A 23079-nucleotide genomic window follows, 5' to 3' on the forward strand; every position below is an offset into this window, starting at 1 on the left:
TATATATATATATATATTTCTTTTTATATATATATAATGCGTGAAACTCGTCCTACATTTTCTATTCCATTTCTAGATCTTGTATCTGAAAAGGAATATGTAGTTGTATATATGTATATATATTTGTAAGTCAAAATAGTTGTTAAATAAAATGTAATATATATGTGTAATATCATTTTACCTCTTGTACTTTCTGTATTTCTTGAGTCAACAAATTATCTAAAATCTCCTGGAACCGTTGCCTCAACTTGACGTTTTCGATATTAGCTATTTCGATTTCCTGTTGCTGCCTTCTTTGCCGCAATTCCGCCAATTCCGCGTGAAGAGTAGCAAGACGCGAATCTAGATGTTTTTAAATTGAAATAAGTTAAAAATTTGTATCGATCTTATAAATAGAAACAACGCTTATTTAAAATTACCTTTAGAAACTGATACCGATGTGGGTGATTCTGGAATAATATATTCCGAGTGAAATTGTTCTAATTTTGGAGCTTTTAATGGACTATTCTCACCCTGTGGTTTTTCGGCTTCCGGATCGCCATTGGTGTCGTTGTGGAACATGTCTTTACTGAATTCTGTAACTAATCCACTGCTCGTTGTCGCGTTGTTACTTGATCTCTCAGAATACGCGGCTTGCATCGAATTGGAGTCCGAAACTCTACTGTCCGCCGAAAGGCGGCTATTCTCATCTAGCTCCATCACGTTTATGTTCGCTTCTTCATCGTCGTCTTCGCTGTCGCTAACTGGCTCGCCGAATATATCGTGTTCAGCTGAAATATGTAAGTCATAAAATAGAGCATCTAATTCTCCTTTTATAAATTAGAAATAAATATGAAAAGTTTGTTTAATTAGTTTCAATATTGAAACATATCATTTAAAAAAATTATGACTATTCAAATTTCGATTTCGTACAATGTATATATATATATATATATATATATATATATATATATATATCATATAGTCAATTAAGTTAACATTTATCTAAGCAGTCTGAATAAATGTTAACTTAATTGATTGTAAGTTAACACTCACCAACATCCAAACTTTGAGACGTGTTTCCATTTATGCTTTCTCGTTTAGTCTTAACTGTACCAGAAGATGACACCTTACTAGGTTTCGACGTATCCTCATCCTCACATATTACCTCCCACTTAACATTAACAGCATCATTGTCCACTCGCAATAAACGTTTAACCTCCTTCTCAATCTCTGGCGCCTCTACATATTTCTTCTTCAAAGTTTTTCTAAATCTTCTACGTCTCACGTTTTTAGTGGGTGGAGTTATACCGTGAGGCCAAAGAAATTTTTTATCCACCTTGTTTGGATCTTTTTTCTTTTGTTTAACAGGAGACTCTTCATCGGTAGTGTGATCTTCCTCTTCTTTACATATTAGCATCTAAAGAAACGTTACAAGAAAATAATGTAATATAAACTCTTTATTTCCTATATTATTTATGATATTCTTCTTGTTTTACCTGACATATATCGGCAGTCTTATAAAAACTTTTGTTATCGATGGTTTTTAAGGATTCCACTATTGTTGGCAGGTCCACAACCTAAGCGAAAGTTTATCAAATACATCAGTCTACTTTCGTAAGCGATTTTTCCACAGTAATATAGAATGAATAGTGAGACAAGGAAAATTTACCTTAGCATGGAGTAACCAGTGATCAAGCCTAACCTCACCGTAACGCATATCATTCTCTAGTTTTATAGTCAGTCTGTCTTTTAAAGGCAAACTATTACGTAACGCCTCCTTCAGTACTCTAGAGGGTTCCTTAAAAAGAGAATTGATATTCAATATAATATGTCAAAATTGATTTATAATCCTTGATTCTTAATTCATCAAAATAATTTCGGACTAGGTTAAGTTCAGATTTAATGAAATAAGCAATATGAGAAACATACCGGTGGTAGCCGCATAATAAATTGACTCTCCAATTCCACCTGTGGCTCGTTGCGATTTTTGTCAGGATTCGGATGACGGTTCATTTTCTTCAAGTTTTACGCGATAGAGCGATTTAAATAACAAACGAGAACGAAAACGAAATAAGGAATGTTTATTAAATGGACAGACGACAGCACTAGCACCATCCACCAGTTGCGAATGTTGCGATGGCAATAGGGCTGCGTTCGGAAAAATCATCCGAGTGCCCCCGCGTATTATTTTATCCTTGTTGTTCACCCATTGTTAAACAAGGATAAGATGATACACGGAGACACCCGAGTGAAGTTTCCGAACGCAGCCATGCAGGGGCGCGTTTCCGTAAAGGTATATCCACACAAACTTGCATAGCCGCATAAACGTATGTATAAAAAACATTATTCAATCGCATTTCTCCTACAAAACACACGTAAGGGCCATTCCACACAAACTTGCAGAGCCACATAACCATATGCATAAAGAAAATTATCCAATCACATTTCTGTCATAAAAACAAACGTAAATTACGATTGGATGATTTTCTTTATGCATATGTTTATGCGACTATGCAAGTTTGTGTGGAATGGCCTTAAAATATGAGTGGATAATTTTCTTTATGCGTCTATGCAAGTTGTGTGGATATACCCTAAAGCAGGGAGCAAACTCTTGCATAACGCGTAACACATAATAAATAAGAAAATGAACCAATCGAAGTCCTTTATTTCCTTCCTTTCCATGAAATAAAGGATTCTGATTGGTTGATTTTCTTATGCATCATATTTTATGCGTTATGCAAGAGTCTGTGCTCTTCGCTTAAGGCTGATGTCACATTGAGCGGTTCATGCGGCAACGGAACAAAATTCAACCAATCACAAAGTACTTTTATATTTTCTGCACGATATCTGTTTCTATTAGTACTTTACGATTGGTTGAATTTTGTTCCGCTGCTGCATCAGAAATCATGTATTGTGGAATACACAGTTTCTGATAGGTTGAAATTCTTATTCTCTGTTCTTTGTTCCCTGTTCTTTTTATTATGCGGAGCCTCTAATTGTCTTTACACGCCTACCGACAGTTGTCGGAGTCGTTGCGCAGATATTTTATTATTTTATATAGTGAAAAAGCTGCGTAAAAAAATGAATTTGCAGGAAGGGAAAAAATCATTAATATGGAAATAAATAATAATTAAATTAATAGAATCGAAACAAAATTTTATTAAAAATTTTATTTATCGTATAATACAAAAAACATTTATAAAATTAGGATACGTGCAAGTATAAAAATTAATAAGCATTCTGTAAATTACAAATGCGCTTAAAATTGTATACACAAAATTTTACATAATGTTTAAAAACTGTACAAATAAAAGTATAAAAAATTAACATTATAAAAATTCATAAATTATACATTTAAAGATCTGTGATGATATTATTAATATAATTAATTATAATAATTTTGTATATAATTATTACATTACATATTTTTTCTTCCAATTTGTTATTTCTGAAACCTTCATTAATGATATACGTACCTGTATAAATAATTTATATCACGATTATATTATTATTCAACATTACAAGAAATATACAATTTTTAATTAATATTTATTGCACATTTATAAGGTGCGTTCCGTTTCACGCATGGTACACATGATATATCATTTTATCTTTATTGTTCACCGAATATTAAAGAAAGATACGTCATGCGTGACGCAGCCAATAGTAATACTAAAACGATATTAGTATACATATAGATATATCGGTGTTTCAGGTTTCATGTATGAATCATATTACATAATTTACTTGAATTTATCTCTTTATCTAAAAAACGTACAATTTATCTTATTGGTATATCTCTTTAAATCAGTTATCTATATATAAGTCAGTAGGTCGGTTCTTTGCAGCTGAACTTGTACTGTTTACTATCTTTTCTCTTTTTTTCTTCAATGTGAAGAGAAAAAGGAGAAAGCTGGAAAGATAAATATTGTATTCAATTGTAAAGAATAGGAGCACGATTGCGTATCTCAAAACAAGGTGAAAATTATAAAAGTGAGTAAATTTACTAGTAGAATAACTAGTGAGAAATTATAAATATTTTAATAAATTCGTTTTTGTAATTTTTACCTCATTTCAAGGTACACAATTGATCCTCAGAGCCCTCAGGCTGTACTCTTGTCTATTACTCTCACGGCTGCGCATGTCCAGGATCCATCCCACCGTCTCACTCTCTCGCATGTCGTACACCGTTCCGCGCGGGTGACAGGCTGATCAAAGCTGACAGCAGACTCGAACTACGGTCGTAACGCGGCCGTAACGACCTGTTACCGCGCGGACGCGCTGGAGGAGAGAGCGGAAAAGCGTTATTTCTTATGCCTGACGCGGCAGTGAGTCATCGTAAAAGTGCGGGATCGCTGTAGAACAGGACGATCCAGGACGGCATCATGGAAGTCCTGGACCCAAGCGTCTCCAGGGACGATCAGCCGTTGTGTATCAATGATTCTCTGGAGCGAGGTAATCCATAGAAAAAGACATCTCGTCGAATACCTTTGTGACGTCATTATGCGTCGTCCTCGTTCACATAATTATACGTTGTTCTCCACACGCGAGAAATAGTCAGCGTCGCGCGTGCATTGTTTGGAAACAAAGGGATGATAACGTGAGCAATGCGACGATGACGCGGGGACAGATGTTCGTGAATATCGCGGAAGTGAAAACGATCTGTTATCTATAGCGTTGATCGTGCGACCTTTTTCATCTTTCCGCCTTCTTCCCTCGCGAGAGACGTCAATGCGCGTGTACGTCAGATTTATTTTGTGCCGAAGCAAATTACGTCCGTACTTTTTTTTTATCTTACCATTTCACAGGAGTAGGAGAAGAATGAAGAACTGATTATTGTTTTAAACGTAGATTAATTTTTGGGAATATTAATGTGATTGTAGTTACAATAATGCATCAGCTGTTAAGAAATTTTAGATCTGTTTAGATAGCTGTCAATTAATACACAGATTTAATTTCTTTAACATACATTGAGAAAAATGTACTAAATTTTAATAAACATCTGTTTGAATAGTAGTAGCTATTTAATTTATTATTATTAATTATATATATAATGTATTATTAGTAGAATATTTAATGAATATATGCTTATTAATTGGTACAAGAACCATTTAATTTCATTTAACTATCATTCTTTTATTTAGTAAATATATTTATTTACTGTAAATAAATGTTAAGTTAGTATTATTCAAATAAATATTTATTAAAACTTAGTACTTTTTTTCTCAGGGCAAATTAATTTTTTTAATGTTTTTAGAATATCTGGAAGAGCCAAATTAAGTAATTGAAGGCCTTGCCATTCTCTTTCAAGATTATTCATAAGTAATATATTTCAACATTTCTATTGATAATATATGTTCACAATGTAATGTTTTTTCAGTTAACACATCCCAGATTCCAGCAGACACTAAATCATGCATCAAAGCGCGTCACACTCTCGGTTTTCTGGGCTTTCTTGGCTTTGCCCTTGTATACGCTATGAGAGTGAATTTATCAGTAGCCATCGTCTCTATGGTTAATCAGACTGCAATACCGCATGCTGAGGATAATGATACTAGCGACGTTTGTCCTAAAACTAAACCGATAAACGGGACTTTCATACCGGTAAATCTATCATTGTTTTTTTAAAGTGGTTATCTGAATCTTTATTATTATTTTCCATATTATTACTCTATATATTTATCGTATTACTTCTTATATCATATTACTTTTTAAGTATACATATCATTCCTGTTATTACGTTATTTAGATACTATTTATCGTGTGACGTTAGTCATTTAAATTAAACTTATCACACTTGAATGTACAAATGTAACACGTACATACACTATACTATTTCTTCTTTGTATTAATGCATGATATTGATATGAGTCTGTCCATCTCATTAATATCTCAATATTTGTCACAGGAAGTCTAACGTATGAGATAGTGTATAAATTAAATAATGAAATATTTACTATGAACTTATTGATAATTTCTCCGTTGCTTCTTAATTTATTTCATTGAATATTAATATTATCATCAAACACTATTTAATAAAGGAATTTTTTATGTTAATATTTAAACAAAAGAAATGTGCCTAAATATTGTTTTAATTTATAATATATTAAAATGTGGCACATAACTCTTTAATTAGATCTCTGTGGGGGTGAATTCATATATTGTAGTATTTTTTATTAGTATACGTTCTGAAATTAATTTCAATGTTATTTCAGAGCGCGGGAGAATTTGCCTGGGATGAAAAGACTCAAGGTATCATATTAGGTGCATTCTTTCTTGGTTATGTAACTACAAATGTTCCGGGTGGTAGGATGGCTGAGAAAATGGGTGGCAAATTAATTTATGGTTTGGGAGTGTTCCTGACTGCTGTTCTGACCGTGATAAGTCCCTTCGCTGCGTATTGGGGTTTGGTTCCATTTTTGGTTGTACGAGTCGCAGAAGGATTTACCGAGGTAAATATCCTACTTTCCATAACATGTCTATAAATGTCTATGGAAATTATTAATACTTTTTCATATATGATATATAGGGGGTAACGTTTCCTGCGATGCACAGTATGCTGGCACATTGGGTACCTCCATTAGAAAGAAGTAAATTTGCTGCTCTAGTATATGCAGGTAATTTGTTTGTCTTTGCCTTTTAATGGTAAAAAAATATTCCAAAATTACTTACGATATTTTTTTCAGGTTCGAATTTCGGAACTGTCATCTCATTACCAGTGAGTGGTTGGCTATGTTCCTTAGAATTATGGGGCGGTTGGCCCCTTGCATTTTATCTGTTTGGTGGTCTTGGTCTCGTGTGGTATGTGTTCTGGTTGATATTCATATACGACACTCCTTCGCAACACACGAGCATTGATCCTTCCGAAAAAGCGTATATTGAAGCTAGCGTCGAGAAAAAAGACGAAGTCAGTATTATGTTTGATATATAAATATTTCTGCGAAGTTATCGTATATTTGACTTAATGATAAAATTTTAAACAATAGAATGATGATGCGGGAGTACCTTGGTTGTCCGTCTTCACCTCTCTACCTATATGGGCCATTGCTATTACGCAGTGCGGCCAGTCCTGGGCCTTCTACACTCTTCTGACAGAGCTGCCGACGTATATGGATAAAATTTTACATCTGAACGTACAACAGAACGCATTTCTCTCGGCGTTACCTTATTTGAGCGCTTGGCTAGTGGGTCTTTGTATCTCGAGTTTCGCGGATGCACTCTTGGCTCGTCGTCTGATCTCACCTCTGGCTTCGTTCAAACTGTGGAACACGGTGGCCTCGTTGGGACCTAGTCTCAGTTTCGTCGGTGCTATTTGGGCCGGATGCGATCGTATGACGGTGATGTTGATGCTTGCTGGATTGGGCTCTCTTCAGGGTGCGGTGTATGCCGGAAATCAGATGAATCACATCGCATTAGCACCACGTTATGCGGGTACCTTGTACGGATTAACAAATGCCGCGTCAAACGCGTGTGGTTTCTTGGCACCATATGTTATCGGCAGTATAGTAGAGGGACACGTTAGTATATTTGTCATATTTTTCGTTTCAAGCGTTCGTTAGGATGTATATACATTGTTTTTTATTTTATATTACAGGAAACCCTCGCACGTTGGCATACAGTTTTCTGGATGGCAGCGGGAATAAATATGACTACGAATTGCTTCTATTTGATGTTTGCATCCGCCACTGAACAGCCATGGAGTAAAGGCGGCAGTTGATGACAATGTCGCATTAGAAATGCGATATTAAGCGTGGAAAATAATATACTTTTCAATCATGTTGCACATAGCACATTTTAATTTGGTTAGTCAGATTTATATAATTCGGTATAGATTTATTATACTAATTATTTCGCAAAATAAGTTACTTTATTGTTTTTCTAAAGTTATAGTTGTATTGTATTTATCGTTGACCGTGCAATGAATCAAATTTCGGTATTATCAACTTTATTGCGACATATGGTACACAAAGGAGATAGACGTCATCGACTGGCGTTCACGTCAGATAATTGGGATTGATTGACATTTTTCACCTCCCCATTTTGCTCCATTTTATTAATCCAGTTATATCTTGTCTGGATATATAAAAAGTTCTGTAATTCCATGAAGAAATTAAGTAAGTAAAAACGCTAATACTGACATTACATACAAGGTGTTTTCAGTGCAAAAATGGTAGAAAAAATGATTGTACATAATAAATCGAGAATAGAGAGTAAAATATTTTCAGGACTTATTTATGTTTTCAAAGAAATAGTTTGCAGATAGGAAAATTAATATTATGTTCTTGTATTTTTTAAGCATGATTTGTAACGGTATTAATGCATATAATACTGAATTTATTTCAGTAGCAATTATTGATATATCAATAAAATAGTACCATTTTTAATAAAACATTTTTAATTTAAATTATTTTAGATATTATATTTAAAAAATGAGATTTTTATTTTTTCGATAGAATGTTGCATTTTTTATGTATGTTCAATAGTTGTTTTTTATGCAATTCGATAAGTTTTATATTATAATAATTTTATAACAATTTTATATTAATCACGAAAAGTAGAGAGAGAGAGAGAGAAATATTGATGTTCAATTTTCAAATTTTAATATTAATTTCTTCAAAGTATCCTACAACAACATTCTATTATGTTTCATCGATTTATTTCTATTTTTAGAATCTCTTTTTGTACTGGTAACATCCTGTTTACAGGTATGAAACAGCATTTAATTTTATATATATATATATATATATATGTATATATAAAACATACGCAACAGTATATACAATATACCAAAAATTTTAATGTTTAAAACATGCATATATCTATAGTATATACACACATACCTCTTTTTTTTAGTTATTATATTTGATAAGAATGATATATATGGATGATAAAGTAGGAAGAAGCAATTAAAATTGTTAGCAATGTTACTAAAAATACTATATTTTTTATTTAATTTAAAAAGCTATTTTTTATTATCTTTAATATTTTAATATGATTTATATATATATATATACACACACATACACAAATATATATGTGTATATATGGCTTTAAAAACGAAGGTATTATTTATTTGTAATACCAAAGTGGTAGTAAGACAAATCTTCTCTATAATATAAGTGAAAAATTGTAACAGTATTAATATTTCATTGACATAGTATACATTTGTGGTAGTAAAATACGTGAAAATAATATACAAAGACAAAAAAATGATTTTGTCGTTCAAAACAGCAGGATATATAATTATAGCAATTTCATTTTACGTATTTTAATATAAAATAAGTAGAAATTGTTAGCAATCGTATTTAACACAACAAGAAAAATAATTATATGGAATATTGCATGCTTATGCTATATATCTTTAATCTATATAATAATATGTTTAATAGTACAAAAATTTGCGTAACAGTATGCAAAATGATGTACACTTGCGTTTTAATTTATGATATAAATATAATAGTTGTCCTATGTGCAAATTATATAAAACATTTTATCAAAATGTAATGATCGTATTGGGTAAGCAATGAACAGCCATACAATAACAATAATCGATTATTTGTATATAAATTTTTTGATCGTATTTCTACCACGTATTCCTTCAATAAATTTTTTTATGTTAAAATATACGTTGTGTATTTCAATTTTCCTAAGAAAAAGCATCAGAATCGCTAACTTGAATTGAGATCATCTTTGTTTTTAGCAGTAAGCTCGAAGATCATATCCCGCATACGGCTTAACTCTTTCAATTCCCCTTTCATTCTTTGAATATTTCTATCTTTTTCTGATATGGTTTGCTCAGAGGTCTGTAGTATTTGCTTCATTTGTTCAATTTCTTGCTTAAGCGCAGATATATCACTTTGATTTGCTTCTATCTCTGCACTTTTTTTCTCTAAGATCTATAACACATAAAATATAATAGAATTTGTTAGAAACATTTTTTAGAGATGAAATTTACAAAGAATTACTATACCTGTTCTTTTTTGCTAAGGGAATCTTGCATTTTTTGTAAAAGTTTACTTAATTCATGATTTTTATTGCTCATATCTGTAGCCTTAGCTTCAGCAATTAAAAGTTCATTATCTAATTCTTTGATTTTTTTGGTTAGTATATCAATTTTGTTATTACTATCTTCTAAGTCTTTTGTACACTGTGTCAGTTTTTCATTTAAATTCTCTAAATTTGTCGACTTTTCGGCTACAATTTTTTTCAAGGATTCATTCTCCTAAAATGCAATAATCATTATTATAAAAACTAAAGAAATTGTTAAAGCAATTTCGCATTTGTATAATAATAAGCACTCACTTTTTTTTTTAACGAAAGCGCTTTGTGAGATTGATTTTCCTTCTCGATAAATTTTTCCGTTAATGCACACTTTTCCGCTTTTGTTCCTTCCAAAGATTGCTGGGTATCAAATAATAACTGATGTAATCTACTAGACTCAGCCACTACTTGTGCTAATCTGTGTTGTAGACTAGTAGCATGATTATTTGCTGCTTCTAAACTTGACCGCATTGCCCTTTCAGAATGTCTCATCGTTGCTAACTTTAAAAAAAATTAGTTACAATATAATGAGATATATTAAACTGTGTACATTCTCAATGTGAAAAAAGATTATAATGTATAAATTTTGTACCTTATATTCATATAATTCCATGACCGCGGACGTTGGAATATCACTAATTTGATTTGATTCGAGTTTAGTTAAAAATGTATCGAGGCGTTCTTCTTGCCCGAAGGAAAATAACGGCGCCAATTCGTTCCCGATATAATTTAAGGATACTTTACTCGAGATCTCCAATATATTGTTATTGGTATTTTGAACCAATATCAATGGTTCTAATTCTTTCATGCAAAGTGCCACTGCGGAAACACTTCTCAAACAGAAATTCTATATGTACAACTGTCACGTGTTAAATTAAGATGAACATCTGATCACATGTAAAGGGTTTACCATTCTTGTGGAAATCCAATCGATGATGTCAACTGCAAGGCTTTGTGCTTAACTTCTGCATCACCGGTGAATAATGCTAGCGCTATTATCATTTGTATTTGTTTTTTACTGAGCAATTCGGAATATAGAGTTAACCAGTTGGAATGATTCGCTGCCAAATCTGCTGTCAAGGCTAAGGCGTGAATGTAAAGGTTGGTAGAAGCATTCTGTAAAGTCAAAAACATGTAATTAGTACTTTAACGCGCGTGCAGCATATTAAATTCTGTATTAACCTGCATAAAGTTTCTGGTCCAATCTCCACAGGCAGAAAATTCATTATTCAGCACATGATTGAACTGTTTGCGCATTGCATGTTCGTTGAATGAGCTCATAATTTTCTTTTTCAGCGCAGGAGTTTTAATCATTTCTTGAAACAGCTGCATCAATTCGGCTTGCTTCATTTCCGCGGTTTGATCTTCACTTTGATCGTTAACTTCGTCCTCCTGATTCGTTATAAGCATTAGGACAGACGGATCCATCTCTGTTAAAACTTCAGCACAGGTTCTGGTGCGTCGGGAATCAATTATTATGCTCCGTATAAGTGCTAAAGCTTTTGAACATACCTACATTTTTCAACAGAAACTTTGATTAAATTACTAATTAATTTTTCGTATTCTATCTTTTTCTTCACATGTTTCGAATTATTGCATTAATAAGAATTGCGAAAGATGATAATAGAAATTACGAGCGCGAGCGTGGCATAGCAGACAGCGCACTGGCCTATCATGCCAAAGATCCCAGGTTTGATCCCAGGTTTGATCCTAGTAAGAACCAAAATATTCTTCTGAGAGTATCTTAGCCCACAGAAACACCTCTTGAAAAACCCACCGTTCGAAACCGGCATTAAAACTGTAGGTTCCATATGCTTGTGGCAATTAAATAATCAACGTACGCCCCACAAGTACATGAGAGAGGTGTAACACAGGCCAGAAGACTAACGTAAGAAGAAGATAATAAAGATTACATACCTGTTCCACAGGTACCCATGTCATAGCTGATTTTATACATGCAGGATACAAAGGCGTTATGGCAGTTAATTTCAGCTTCACCAATAATAATAAAAATTCCATCATGAGAGCGACACATTCTGGATCTGTATTCTCTTCCAAAGTGGCCAATATATTTTCAATATCTTTGCCATAGCTAGTCAACATTGAAAACATATATAAGTATACCGGGAATTATAAAAAAAGGATCATAGACTTTAAGGGCATACAGGACAACAAAAACTAAGTCAAAAAGTCCTAGTAAAATCCAAAAACAAATCATCCAAGAGATATCTTGGCAACCGTTCGTTTTCGGACCTATGTTTATTAGAACCTTTTGATTTATTTTTTTGTTATTCTATATACTTTTAAAATCTGTTATCCTTTTTTGATAACAAACACTCTATGTTTTATCTTTGAAATACTTTATGCATTGTTATGTTACATAAGAACCAGATTTGATCGACTTACTTCGAATATGTGAGTAGAACGTTTCGCCAATGTTCGTTTTGTCCAATATCGTTAAAAAAGTCAATGATATGTCTCAATAATAAAACATCTTTTTGTTTCATCGCTTTTCCCAGATTAATAAACGTTACCGATGCAAAATCTGTGATATATTTTTCATACATGCTCGTGTTACTTGGCTCCAATATAATTAATAACTTGCAACATTGTACACTAGTATTGACATGATCTTGTAATTTCACTAACGTTCTAATAAATGCTTTAGTATTGACGGTTCGCATCAGCGTGTATACTGCCGGAAGATTTTTATAACATAGATTTACCAGTACACCTAAAGATAGAGAGATAATCTCTTCCTCTTTTGATTGTACTACCCACTGAGTTAATGTGGAAATTAAATATGGAAGCTGAGTCTCTTGCCACGAGATTTTGATTCCGTATGTTAATTCTTGTAATAGTTTCAATACTCGTATCCTCTTTTCAGTTGTCAGATTCACCTATAATGCTCGAAAGAACTTTATATTAATTTGATTATGCAAAGGTATCTAATAATATACTCCATTTTTTGCCATCGTTCTATTTATAGAACATCTTTTCAATTTTTTTCTAGATATGTACCATCTCTTTGATTTTTTTCATGTCTATATAATTTATACGTACAAAAAAATTTTTTAATACTCCATATGGAGAAAAAAATTAAAAAGGTGCTAAAGGCTACGAGTCAATGCAGAACGTTAAGTGCTAATAAATGAATTTTAATCTTATAATAATTTAAATACGATTTAATTTGTTTTTAAATTTTGAGTCTAAGTATATTAATTTTTAGTTTTAAAAAGGTGCTGTCCTATAAATAAGATGATGAGAAACAATGGATTATATATAAGTGGAAAAGAACAATGTGTGAGTTATTAAATTCTATACCTCCAATAATCTTGCTAATATCGGTGCAAATTTATATATATGAATAAGTGACTGTCTAGCAGGTACATTCCGACAAGCGTTTTGCAAAACATCCACAGCACTCCAGATTAAAGTGGATCGTGATCCTATGGAGTTCATAAGTTCATACAGACTCACGTAGAACTCCGCAGCTACACTAGTCCCAGGATCAAATATACTCAGGTCCAGTGATGCACTAATCACCTTAGAGATATAAATTTATAAATGGGAGTACTTTCAAAAATACAATAACAATATAAGTGTATTAAGCATAAATGTGTTTTCATATTTACTCCAAGACTTCTTTGTATAGCAGAGATTACGTTTTCGCTGGGGTGCTTGGTATATTCTAAGGCTGCCGATATAAACGCTCTCATATGCTGATATTTCTCCATTATCGCACTAAAATATTTCGCAAAGAGATCCCAATAAGTTCACTTCACCGGAGACGTTGATATGTCAACTTGTTTCCTTTTAAAAATTTATCGTCGGGTGTATCTAAAATGCAGGTGCGTCTCAGAACTCGGTGGAGATGTTTCTTCAAAAGGTACTCGAAATCATAGTTCGATGAATATCGCGTTCTGTCGCTGACGTCGCGCGTTTTCGGACGTAAACAAAAGGCAGCATATGACATGACATGTGAATCTCAAACGTGGACGCCCATTTTAAAAAACCGACATGATTCAAATCGGCCAATCGCGTCCCACATTGTCGCAGGAACCAATCGGCTGTGATGTTTCTACATAGGGTGCTTTCTATTTGATAACACAAGTTGACACAAGCGTCATTCTAGCTCTTGCATCTGATTGGCATATTCCGTTAGATCTAAAAATATAGACCAAACAGATACGAAAGCTCACTGAGCGCTCAATGAGCGGTTATAGTACTGAATGCATCTATTTTATTCGTCGTAGGAACTGAAGGTGAGACCAATCATATTAAAGAATTCCAACAGTTCTCCTATTGGTAGAGCGGGCGACGTCAACCAATAGGAAAGATTAATCCAACCAAGGTTGGTGCAAACCCGATCGGGCCGAAAACGCTATAAGGTTTCACATCACGTTTCTAATCAACTATACGGCCTCTGGTGGCCAAGTGCGAAATCTCGACGCGAGATGGCGTCGCGACGACAGCACATGGAAATGCTGTTCGGTGTTCGCCCTGGCTAATATCCCACTTGTCCGTGCTTGTTCGCAGTGGTCGGTACTGGTCGGTACGTGGACGTTATCGGTGGAATCGGCGGAGAGACAAAACCGAGTCGGGTGGGAGCCGCACGAGAGAGGCGTATCCGCGCTTAAGACCACGCGTTTCGTTCGCCGTGAACTTCGACGTGACGATCCGGTGGGTGAATCCATTTTGCGTTCGCGCGATCACGCGCGACCCTCGGAGAAATCCGAAGCGGAACGAACGGGCGAAAAGTGACGCAGCACCGTATGCATCGCGGTGCGGTGTCGGTAATTTCGTTTTCTCTCTCTCTTTCTCTCTCCTCCTCTCTCGTTCCTTGTCAGTCCCTCTCTCATTTGCTTCTTCCTCTGTCTCTCCCTCTCCTATCGGAGTGTCAAAGTTCCGAGACTACTCGTCGACGTATCCGTCGTCGGTGCCCGTCGATGTAGGTTACGGAGGAGAAGAGAAACGAGCCGCGATCGCGGGGTGCGAGTCGTGCGAGTGTTACGCGGCCGGGCGGCGACACGCACCTTCCACGGGGAGAAAAAAAAACGGAACGTCGTGCACGGCGATATCAAGTGCGAACGAACGAGAGCGAGCGAGCGAGCGAGCGAGCGAGTGTAGCGGGGGAGAGCGAGAGAGGATTCCGAAGAGTCGGTGATCCGGTGGGACGAAGGAGAGGAGCGAGCTCCAGAGAAGTTTCGCGTGCCATCCGGGAGCTGTCATAAATGTGCACGTTCTACATAAATTGCGCGATCTATGCACGATCGACGAGCCGATCTATCAGTGGTGAGTGCTGATCTAGCGGATCTAGCCTGACGCTCCGGCAGCGAGTCGACGTTGAACCATCATCATCGCAGCATTGGTTACCGTTGTCGCCCCTCCCCCGAGAAGAAGCTAGCCCAGTGCGGCGTACCTATCTAACGGCGTGCCCCTCGACAACGCAAAGCAGGTTAAAAACATAAACTTTCTTGAGAACTTCGAATTTTCACTCTTGGCAGGTGTCAGTCATTCTGCGTGAGGAAGAGCGGCGAGCGCCGCGTTTATTAGTGTGCAAAGCGAGCGAGTAAGCGAATCCTAAAATTATCCAACCCCCTTTGAAGAACGGCTGACGACAGGAGAGAAGAATGTTTATATTGGAGAGGATGTTTATATTCTGGAGAATGTTTATACTGGAGGATGCACACTGGACGAGGGAGGCGAGGAGACGGCGAACGTGTGTGTCGTTCTGTCACCCGATCGTTCTCTCTCTTTCTCTCTTTCTCTCTCTCTCTCTCTCTCTCTCTCTCTCTCTCTCTCTCTCACATTCACTGCCTCCTCGAGACCAGGGTGAAACACCAAAGCTCCAGTTTCTCCCCCCTGGGAGGAGAGAACATCCGATCTTTCAAATGTTGCTGACGTTTCGACGGGCGGTGACAAGTTACCTCAGGGCAGTGACAATCGTGGCGCATTCGTTCCCGTTCCCTTTATTTGTCTCTCTCCGTTCCTTCCTTCCTTCTCGCTCGCTCCCTCATCCGCGCTCTCTTTTCTCCTCGCGTTCTTTTTCCGCTATCTCGCATAGTCCATCTCCCTCTTATTTGCACACACACGCACATGACGCGCTTGCGCGCGCATACATACACACACACACACACACACACACATACACGCACATACACGCACACAACATGTACACGCATACACAACAAGTATATACGCGACATGGCTGTTCTCTGTTTCTCTCTATTCCTCCTTCGTGCTGCGTCGATGCATCGTTTTAACGGTTTCTCGTAATTTTTCGATAACACCCTGAGTGCCCAAGGTTACGGAAGTGTCGCGGTGACGTACATGATCACATTCCAGTGGCTTTTCCTTTCGACGACGGATGCCACGGCGGTGAGACGGACAGGCAGGCGGCTCGCACGAGACGGTACATAGATCACGCGAGCGGAGCTCCTCGTCGACGGATCCTTTTTCACGTAGCGTTTGCATGTATTTGGAGACTTGGATCTCGTGATCGCGCCGAGTAAAAGTCGGGAGTCTTTGTGGGTGCATCGCTCCTTCCTCCTCGAGCCCCTTCCCCTTATCTCGCCTTGACCGTTCCAAAGTATTTCGTTCTCAGCCTCTCCCGCCTCGCGGAAGGAAGGAGAGGAAAGAAAAATAATGCCGGAGGACGTATTCGATGACGTTAAGGTTCATACTAATTGGATAATATAATTAACAGTGCCGGATCCTAATGGGTTAATGAGAGCCCCCGCCTGTTTTCCATCCCACACCGTGCACGCGTAAGTAATCCGTCTATTCTATTTAATTAACTACAGTAGAGAGAAACAGTCGCGTCCGACTTCGTCAGTAATTCATTCTATTTGTTTCTACCATGAGATCCCCCATGCCGGTGTCGTCGCTCATCCGTCGTCTTGAACTTAATTCTTGGAATGTTGAATTCGTTTATTTCAATACCGTTTTTACCCCGCAATCGTTGTTTTTCTGGACTTTCTTATCTTATCACTCTGGTATATTCGTATTTCATTGCAAATATCTCTTCTTAAAATGATCCTCTGTCTCTCGCACACGTTTTTGTTTTTGCGATTCTTAATTGATTATCACTTTCGGTTGTGCGTTTAAATCCTATTTTGTGTCTCTTGTTATATTTGCTTTTTGGATTTTGCTAGATATATAGGCCACAGATAATTTAAAAATATTGTAGTTAATTCCCATATGCCTGAAACAAAGTCTTATCTGTCAGGTATAAAGCTTCAGTATAAATAGATGCGTTTTTCTGTTGAATCGAACTTTTTGTATGCAATGACAACTGAAATTTATTAAATCTTACAATGTCACTTCTGTATATAAAAAGATTAAGTATATAAAGTTTTTCAATGTGTACCTAAATATTGGATATATCTTTATTTTGATTTCAGTAATTATATTAAATCTTTAATATCATTGTAATGTTAATGTTTATATTGCATTATATACATAAAAAAATCTTAATTTTATTAAAGTATTTTGTTATAGAATACAGTTTTTCATTAAATAATCTTCTAAAAAACTTCTAATAAGAAACAGTATTGTTATTAGAATAATATACTAATCTTTCAATACACTTCAATTTTTTCATTCTACTTATATTCTCTTTTTCGTAACATTTAAATGTAATTGAAAGTAAGCTGAAAGAAGATGTCACCAAACATGCAACACTTATTGTGAAACAGAAGAATACTTCTCAAATATCCCATAAATATATTTCCTGGTTAATAATATAACTAGCAATATCGTTAACAGTTCATGAAATTGCGAAATCAGTTAAAATTGAGAAATTTTCTTTCTAGGTGATCATGGCGACTCGGGGTACGGCCCAGAGGCCGAATGGATCGACACAAGGAAAAATTTGTCAGTTTAAACTAGTTTTACTCGGTGAATCAGCAGTCGGAAAATCAAGTCTTGTTTTAAGGTTTGTCAAAGGACAGTTCCACGAGTACCAGGAGAGTACAATTGGCGGTAAGAACATTTATGTGCAATTGCTCTTTAGTGCCACATATTTTTTTTTTACATTGGTTGTATTGCCACTACCGCGAATATAATTATTTCCAGCTGCATTTCTAACACAAACCGTATGTTTGGATGACACAACTGTAAAATTTGAAATCTGGGACACCGCGGGGCAAGAACGTTATCATAGTCTTGCACCAATGTATTATCGTGGTGCACAGGCAGCCATTGTTGTGTATGACATAACAAATCAGGTAAGTAATCCGTAAGAATTTGTGTGAGTTTGAAGGAGTAGAATGTTTATAACAAAGTTAAATCAACGAGAAGGGATGATAGAACACTAATTGATATTTATTATTTTACTAGGATACATTCTCACGTGCCCAAACATGGGTAAAAGAATTGCAGCGCCAAGCCAGTCCGAGCATAGTAATAGCATTAGCTGGAAACAAGGCAGATTTGGCAAATAAGAGAGTCGTCGAGTACGATGAAGCTCAAACATATGCGGATGAAAATGGCCTTCTTTTCATGGAAACATCTGCTAAGACGGCAATGAATGTTAACGACATATTCCTTGCAATTGGTGAGCTGTGTATATTTTTATTTCTTTCCTGTTAAAATTTAATTGCACATTATCCGCAGATAATTGCATAAAAATTATACTACAAAAGTAATATTAGTGTTTTCAAATTACGTAAATATTACATATATAAATTTCTTGTTTTATTTGATAATATGTACGTTATCGTAGAAATGTGATTCTATCTCATGTTACGCGTTATCGCTATTCAAAATACGTGGTAGCTCCAATTCTACGTCTGTTGGTACCACATTACATTGAACAGCAAAAAAAAAACAGTTTCGTAAAATGCTTATGATTATAAAACACGTTGACACAGTTTTGCTACAAGATATTTCTTTTTACAGCTAAAAAGCTTCCTAAAAACGAACAATCAGGAAGCGCAAGTACGAGTGGTCAAGGCCGTCGACTAGTCGAGTCAGATGGGCAAAAGGCAGCAACCGGCAATTGCTGCAAGTGATTATCTAAATCCGTATGTGTCTCACAATATATTCGTATCTATATTTTTACATTATATATATATATATATATATATATACATACTATCTTTAAAATTGATTGAATTGATAAGAGACATTATTCCATTGATGAAAAACCAGCAAATATTTGATATATGCCTAATGAATATGTTACAAATCAAATGTTCAGTGTAATAACATGTTCACATATTTTTATAATATTAGAATATATAATGAAACGAAAGCGCGATCAAAAGAAGAATGGGGAAACGGGAATATATCAATTTGATATTGCATAGAAGTAGACATTGCACTTTAAAATGCTTTTAGCAGATTTTTGTATTAGTATGTCATAATGGGGTATCTGAGTAGTCATGTAATTTTATAGAGTATATTATATTTCTTGTTATGTTTATGATATTTTTTATAGTGTATAATTCGTCTCGACTTTTGTCTCCTTTATATTTACTGTAACAGTAGATATATGAAGGTAGGCTGGAAATAGACAAAGGGGTAAAGAGAGCGCGGATTGAAAGTTCAATATATATGACCATCAAATTTATAACATGCAGGATATAAATGTAATTGTAATATTGCTGTATAATATTTAGCTAAACATTGACAATTTCTTGTAATTAAAAGGTAGTTAACACACAAATGTTTGTATGTGTGTGTGAAGAAAACAATTCTAAATTTTATGTTTCCATGTTAATAATGTATTTACATATATTTCTCAGAAATTTTTCTTTTAGCAGTATATTTGTTCAAAACATGCACACTTTGATATAAATATCCAATATAATAATGTTGGATATATGCTTAAATTAATTCTTTAGCTAAAATCTTTTATTTTATTCATACAATTATTACATTGATATGTCGCTATTAAAGCAAATCTTTAAGATTTTTCTCAATATATTTCTACTAGATTTAAATAGCATTTACATTACTGTGACAGCTTTATTAAAGTCAGAGTTTTTCATTATTTGCGCATGAAAAATTGTAATCTATGAGATACATCTAAAAGCATAATACTTTTTTATTAGAGTTTTTTCGTTTTATCTGTTATTCTCGTATATCTGTTCATCCGTGATTAATTTAAGTGTATTATTCAAAATTTCGTGAAAAAGAGAAGTTGTTTAATATAAGGCACTAGATATCCCTTTTAGGCACATTGTAGTGTTTATATGACACTCTATATGTTTATAGATATTATAAATTTGTAAAAGTTTCCTTTCTTTTCGGAGGATACTAATTTCTGACTGATAAAGGTGCTACAAGAATACATGTGCATGATATTCATTGTGCAAGCTTGTGGAAATGTTTCTTGTAATTTACGATAATGCTCCCATTTCCTGTGCAATGATTCGCATCATTGGATTGTATATCTGAAATATTATTTTGTAATAATAATAGGTAAAGCTGTTTAAAATTGTTACAAAAAAGAAAATTCTCAGGGTGCAATCCTTCTCTTCAATCTCTAATATTGTTATATCCTAATTATATATTTATTCTTATTTTCGCTATGATATAAAACTATCTAGATATATTCTGTTAAAAACCACAGGTAGGTTCTATTATTCCTGTATAGAGAAGTTTTTAATATTCACCAGGTAAATAAAGTGTTTTACAGTAGTTACAGTCTTGTGCATTGTAGATATTCAACAATTGTAATACAGTACATTATGGAATTGTACATTGTGACTCATTCTCCTTATCATTTATATGTAACGAAAAAGACGATCATTGCATACGTTCGTAAGCTGTACATTTTGTATTACACTTCAAAAATAATTATAACAATGATACACATGCTACTTAAACAATTATTTATTACCGTTTTATTTCTACGGAGGAAATTATTTATTTCTCAGACATTCTTGATTAAATTAGGTAAGTTGCAAGTAAATTGTTAATTATATCCGAGAAAGTGTGTGTGTTTACACTTCAACACAACATTATCAACACAATTTTGTATCGTTGACCTGTAAAACTTTTAATTAAGCTAAATTACTCGATGTTGTTTCCATTTATATTAATTAAATTTGCATTCATACGTATTTAGAATAATATTGCAGTAGACGCGCTATCTATTTCTGATTACAGATATGTACTATAATCTACAAAGATAAGTGCACTACGAGTGTGCTACGATGAATTTGAGAAGAAGACACACACAACAGGGGAAAAATAGAGTGGGAAGTGAACTGTGTGGGACATTCGCAAACATTTTGCTTGAGTGATTGACTAAGAGTCTGCGTCTTAATGTAATCGACGATATATCATCTATTTTGAGTATCAGATCTATTAAGAGGTGGTAAAAAAAGGATCCCATTTGTAATTCTAGTAGTGTAATGGGCGGTGTTCGTTATAAATATATAAATATATATAAATACACATTATATATTATAAATCATATAGATAAATATGATTTATATATGTAATAAGTATATAAATGCTAATGATAATAAATAATAATATTAATGATGATAATTAATAAAAATATAATACACCGTTAATATTACCGTAAATACCGATAAAGTAACAGTACATTTAAAATATGCAACATCTAATGAATTTTTGGCACGCGGAGATCTTGTAAGATAGGAGAGGCTATTCCTGCTGCTATTACTATGTATTTCCTTTCTTAGTTTGTAACACGTATAACAATTTCTTGCTCTAAAATATATTGTATATTAATTTTATTGACAACTCATAATGAATTATAAATGATTACACGGCAAAAAAAAATAAACTTGTGAATATTACGACGGCTCTTGATAATTGCCCATTTATTTGACCGGAACTTTGTAGAAAACATAGATTTATATACAGAAAATTAGACAATTGCTTCTTTTTAAGATATTAGATCTTTTGTTAATATGGATTTATTTATATATTCACTCGGCATTATACAACATTAATATGCTTCTGTGTTCAATAGATATGTTACCAACATATTTAGAATCGTTATCAAATATTGGAATATATGGTATAGAAATGAATGACGTTTGTGTAAAAGTGAGTCTGATAAAACGAATGCGATAATATACATAAAATACAAGAAGTTCAGAAAATTGTATCCAGGAAAATACATTCTATGTCTGAGTTGGAAAGTAATATAAATTATGACGATATATGCGGACCTTGGAAACTTGACAGTGTACCGTTGGATAGTCCGTGCAATTTATCTTTTAAATTGATAACGCCTGAAGATGTAACTTATATGAGAAAGCAGAAAGATCAAAAATCAATTTTGCTATTTCTCGGTAAAAATTTGAACTCTAATTACTTATTAAATTATTAGAATTGCCAATAATATAAAATAAAATATAAATAATTTTTAGAAAAAAAATTTTTAGCTGATATACTGTACAAAGAGGAAAACAAAGAGATACTTGTAAAATTTCTATGGCAAATTTTTAGATTTTTCAAGTAAAATTTTCAACATATATTAGAGAATCTATTTTTTTCTTACATGACTTATATGGTAATTCATATTTAGATTAAAAAGCCAATATTACTTTTCATTTAAAAAAGAAATAAAAGTAGTTTTGTGGTTCCAAGAATAAATCAAATATAAATAAAATAAAATACCTACATGAGCTTCCAAGATTTAAATAATATATTTATGATTCTCTCTCTTAAGCAATTAGAATATACAAATTGAGTGTATGTACTTATCTTCTGTACTGAAGAGGACTCATACAGAAACATTTGCAGTTAACTTCGTTAGTAAATACATTTTAATTGATTGCGAATTATATCTTGTCACCTTACAAATATATTATTTCCGCACCATTCACCAATAATCGAGGAGACTTATATAAGCATTCTACTTATATTTGATCACTTTTCATATTTTAGGAAGAATCTATTTACTGACGAACAAATTGCGACAGTTATGAGTTAATGCTTTAACTCACAATTTGTATCTTGTAAACTATTAGAATACAGCTGAGGAAACATATAAATATTTTTTCGAGCGCGTTCTTAAATTTATTGTTATGGTAATTATGTTAATCGAGCATTTTACTAACA

The 23079-nt window shown here is 34.0% G+C and overlaps 5 protein-coding genes across 13 annotated transcripts; 3 read left to right on the forward strand and 2 right to left on the reverse strand.

Annotated features, from left to right (window-relative positions):
- Nucleotides 1-10: 10 nt before the first annotated feature.
- Nucleotides 11-2104, reverse strand: Taf7 (TATA-box binding protein associated factor 7). 2 transcript variants are annotated; one of them, XM_018506048.1, is made up of 8 exons: nucleotides 1912-2104; nucleotides 1652-1780; nucleotides 1479-1559; nucleotides 1036-1399; nucleotides 513-770; nucleotides 420-449; nucleotides 182-342; nucleotides 11-85 (listed from the first exon to the last, which is right to left on the reverse strand). In XM_018506048.1, exons 1-8 carry the CDS (start codon nucleotides 1993-1995, stop codon nucleotides 62-64), a joined length of 1131 nt encoding a protein of 376 aa, XP_018361550.1. In that variant the 5' UTR covers nucleotides 1996-2104; the 3' UTR covers nucleotides 11-61. The 2 variants fall into 2 exon arrangements, with proteins under 2 accessions (XP_018361550.1, XP_018361549.1); XM_018506047.1 differs by having other exon boundaries at nucleotides 420-770.
- A 1971-nt stretch (nucleotides 2105-4075) lies between these two features.
- MFS10 (major facilitator superfamily transporter 10) lies at nucleotides 4076-7935 on the forward strand. Of its 2 annotated transcripts, XM_018506393.1 has the most exons (8): nucleotides 4368-4437; nucleotides 5363-5586; nucleotides 6198-6434; nucleotides 6512-6599; nucleotides 6669-6889; nucleotides 6969-7499; nucleotides 7577-7784; nucleotides 7867-7935. In XM_018506393.1, exons 1-7 carry the CDS (start codon nucleotides 4368-4370, stop codon nucleotides 7697-7699), a joined length of 1494 nt encoding a protein of 497 aa, XP_018361895.1. In that variant the 3' UTR covers nucleotides 7700-7784; nucleotides 7867-7935. The 2 variants fall into 2 exon arrangements, with proteins under 2 accessions (XP_018361896.1, XP_018361895.1); XM_018506394.1 differs by lacking the exon at nucleotides 7867-7935 and having other exon boundaries at nucleotides 4076-4437; nucleotides 7577-7699.
- Nucleotides 7936-7996: 61 nt separating this feature from the next.
- Nucleotides 7997-14037, reverse strand: LOC108760428 (uncharacterized). Its single transcript, XM_018506392.1, has 11 exons — nucleotides 13659-14037; nucleotides 13348-13569; nucleotides 12430-12923; nucleotides 11941-12115; nucleotides 11206-11535; nucleotides 10934-11139; nucleotides 10616-10853; nucleotides 10285-10524; nucleotides 9953-10204; nucleotides 9656-9878; nucleotides 7997-8073 (listed from the first exon to the last, which is right to left on the reverse strand). The coding sequence occupies exons 1-11, from the start codon at nucleotides 13758-13760 to the stop codon at nucleotides 8045-8047; spliced, it is 2511 nt and encodes an 836-aa protein (XP_018361894.1). The 5' UTR covers nucleotides 13761-14037; the 3' UTR covers nucleotides 7997-8044.
- A 500-nt stretch (nucleotides 14038-14537) lies between these two features.
- On the forward strand, nucleotides 14538-21425 carry Rab5 (RAS oncogene family member Rab5). 7 transcript variants are annotated; one of them, XM_018506420.1, is made up of 6 exons: nucleotides 14538-14819; nucleotides 17841-18009; nucleotides 18103-18254; nucleotides 18367-18583; nucleotides 18928-19052; nucleotides 21145-21425. In XM_018506420.1, exons 1-5 carry the CDS (start codon nucleotides 14799-14801, stop codon nucleotides 19038-19040), a joined length of 672 nt encoding a protein of 223 aa, XP_018361922.1. In that variant the 5' UTR covers nucleotides 14538-14798; the 3' UTR covers nucleotides 19041-19052; nucleotides 21145-21425. The 7 variants fall into 7 exon arrangements, with proteins under 7 accessions (XP_018361922.1, XP_018361924.1, XP_018361925.1 ...); XM_018506422.1 differs by having other exon boundaries at nucleotides 14539-15481; XM_018506423.1 differs by having other exon boundaries at nucleotides 14539-15477.
- A 438-nt stretch (nucleotides 21426-21863) lies between these two features.
- LOC108760414 (uncharacterized) lies at nucleotides 21864-23031 on the forward strand. Its single transcript, XM_018506368.1, has 3 exons — nucleotides 21864-22307; nucleotides 22386-22473; nucleotides 22906-23031. Exons 1-3 carry the CDS (start codon nucleotides 22139-22141, stop codon nucleotides 22949-22951), a joined length of 303 nt encoding a protein of 100 aa, XP_018361870.1. The 5' UTR covers nucleotides 21864-22138; the 3' UTR covers nucleotides 22952-23031.
- The last annotated feature ends 48 nt before the right edge of the window (nucleotides 23032-23079 follow it).

The sequence above is a fragment of the Trachymyrmex cornetzi genome, unplaced genomic scaffold (genome assembly GCF_001594075.2).
Source record: "Trachymyrmex cornetzi isolate Tcor2-1 unplaced genomic scaffold, Tcor1.1 scaffold223, whole genome shotgun sequence".
NCBI classification, from domain to species: Eukaryota; Metazoa; Arthropoda; class Insecta; order Hymenoptera; family Formicidae; genus Trachymyrmex; species Trachymyrmex cornetzi.

Bases quoted from the DNA above. Each gene is read 5' to 3' on its own strand.
- MFS10 (XM_018506394.1), top strand. From the start codon at position 4,368: ATGGAAGTCCTGGACCCAAGCGTCTCCAGGGACGATCAGCCGTTGTGT. The intron at 5,587-6,197 runs GTAAATCTATCA...ATGTTATTTCAG, and splicing joins TAAACGGGACTTTCATACCG to AGCGCGGGAGAATTTGCCTG. The intron at 6,600-6,668 runs GTAATTTGTTTG...TATTTTTTTCAG, and splicing joins TGCTGCTCTAGTATATGCAG to GTTCGAATTTCGGAACTGTC.
- Taf7 (XM_018506047.1), bottom strand. From the start codon at position 1,995: ATGAACCGTCATCCGAATCCTGACAAAAATCGCAACGAGCCACAGGTG. The intron at 1,781-1,911 runs GTATGTTTCTCA...TCTCTTTTTAAG, and splicing joins TTATTATGCGGCTACCACCG to GAACCCTCTAGAGTACTGAA. The intron at 1,560-1,651 runs GTAAATTTTCCT...ACTTTCGCTTAG, and splicing joins ACTGGTTACTCCATGCTAAG to GTTGTGGACCTGCCAACAAT.
- LOC108760414 (XM_018506368.1), top strand. From the start codon at position 22,139: ATGTCTGAGTTGGAAAGTAATATAAATTATGACGATATATGCGGACCT. The intron at 22,308-22,385 runs GTAAAAATTTGA...AATAATTTTTAG, and splicing joins ATCAATTTTGCTATTTCTCG to AAAAAAAATTTTTAGCTGAT. The intron at 22,474-22,905 runs GTAAAATTTTCA...TTCATATTTTAG, and splicing joins CAAATTTTTAGATTTTTCAA to GAAGAATCTATTTACTGACG.
- Rab5 (XM_018506418.1), top strand. From the start codon at position 16,357: ATGATCACATTCCAGTGGCTTTTCCTTTCGACGACGGATGCCACGGCG. The intron at 18,010-18,102 runs GTAAGAACATTT...AATTATTTCCAG, and splicing joins CCAGGAGAGTACAATTGGCG to CTGCATTTCTAACACAAACC. The intron at 18,584-18,927 runs GTGAGCTGTGTA...TTCTTTTTACAG, and splicing joins CGACATATTCCTTGCAATTG to CTAAAAAGCTTCCTAAAAAC.
- LOC108760428 (XM_018506392.1), bottom strand. From the start codon at position 13,760: ATGGAGAAATATCAGCATATGAGAGCGTTTATATCGGCAGCCTTAGAA. The intron at 12,924-13,347 runs GTATAGAATTTA...CGAGCATTATAG, and splicing joins TATTAGCAAGATTATTGGAG to GTGAATCTGACAACTGAAAA. The intron at 12,116-12,429 runs GTAAGTCGATCA...AATGTTGACTAG, and splicing joins GTTCTACTCACATATTCGAA to CTATGGCAAAGATATTGAAA.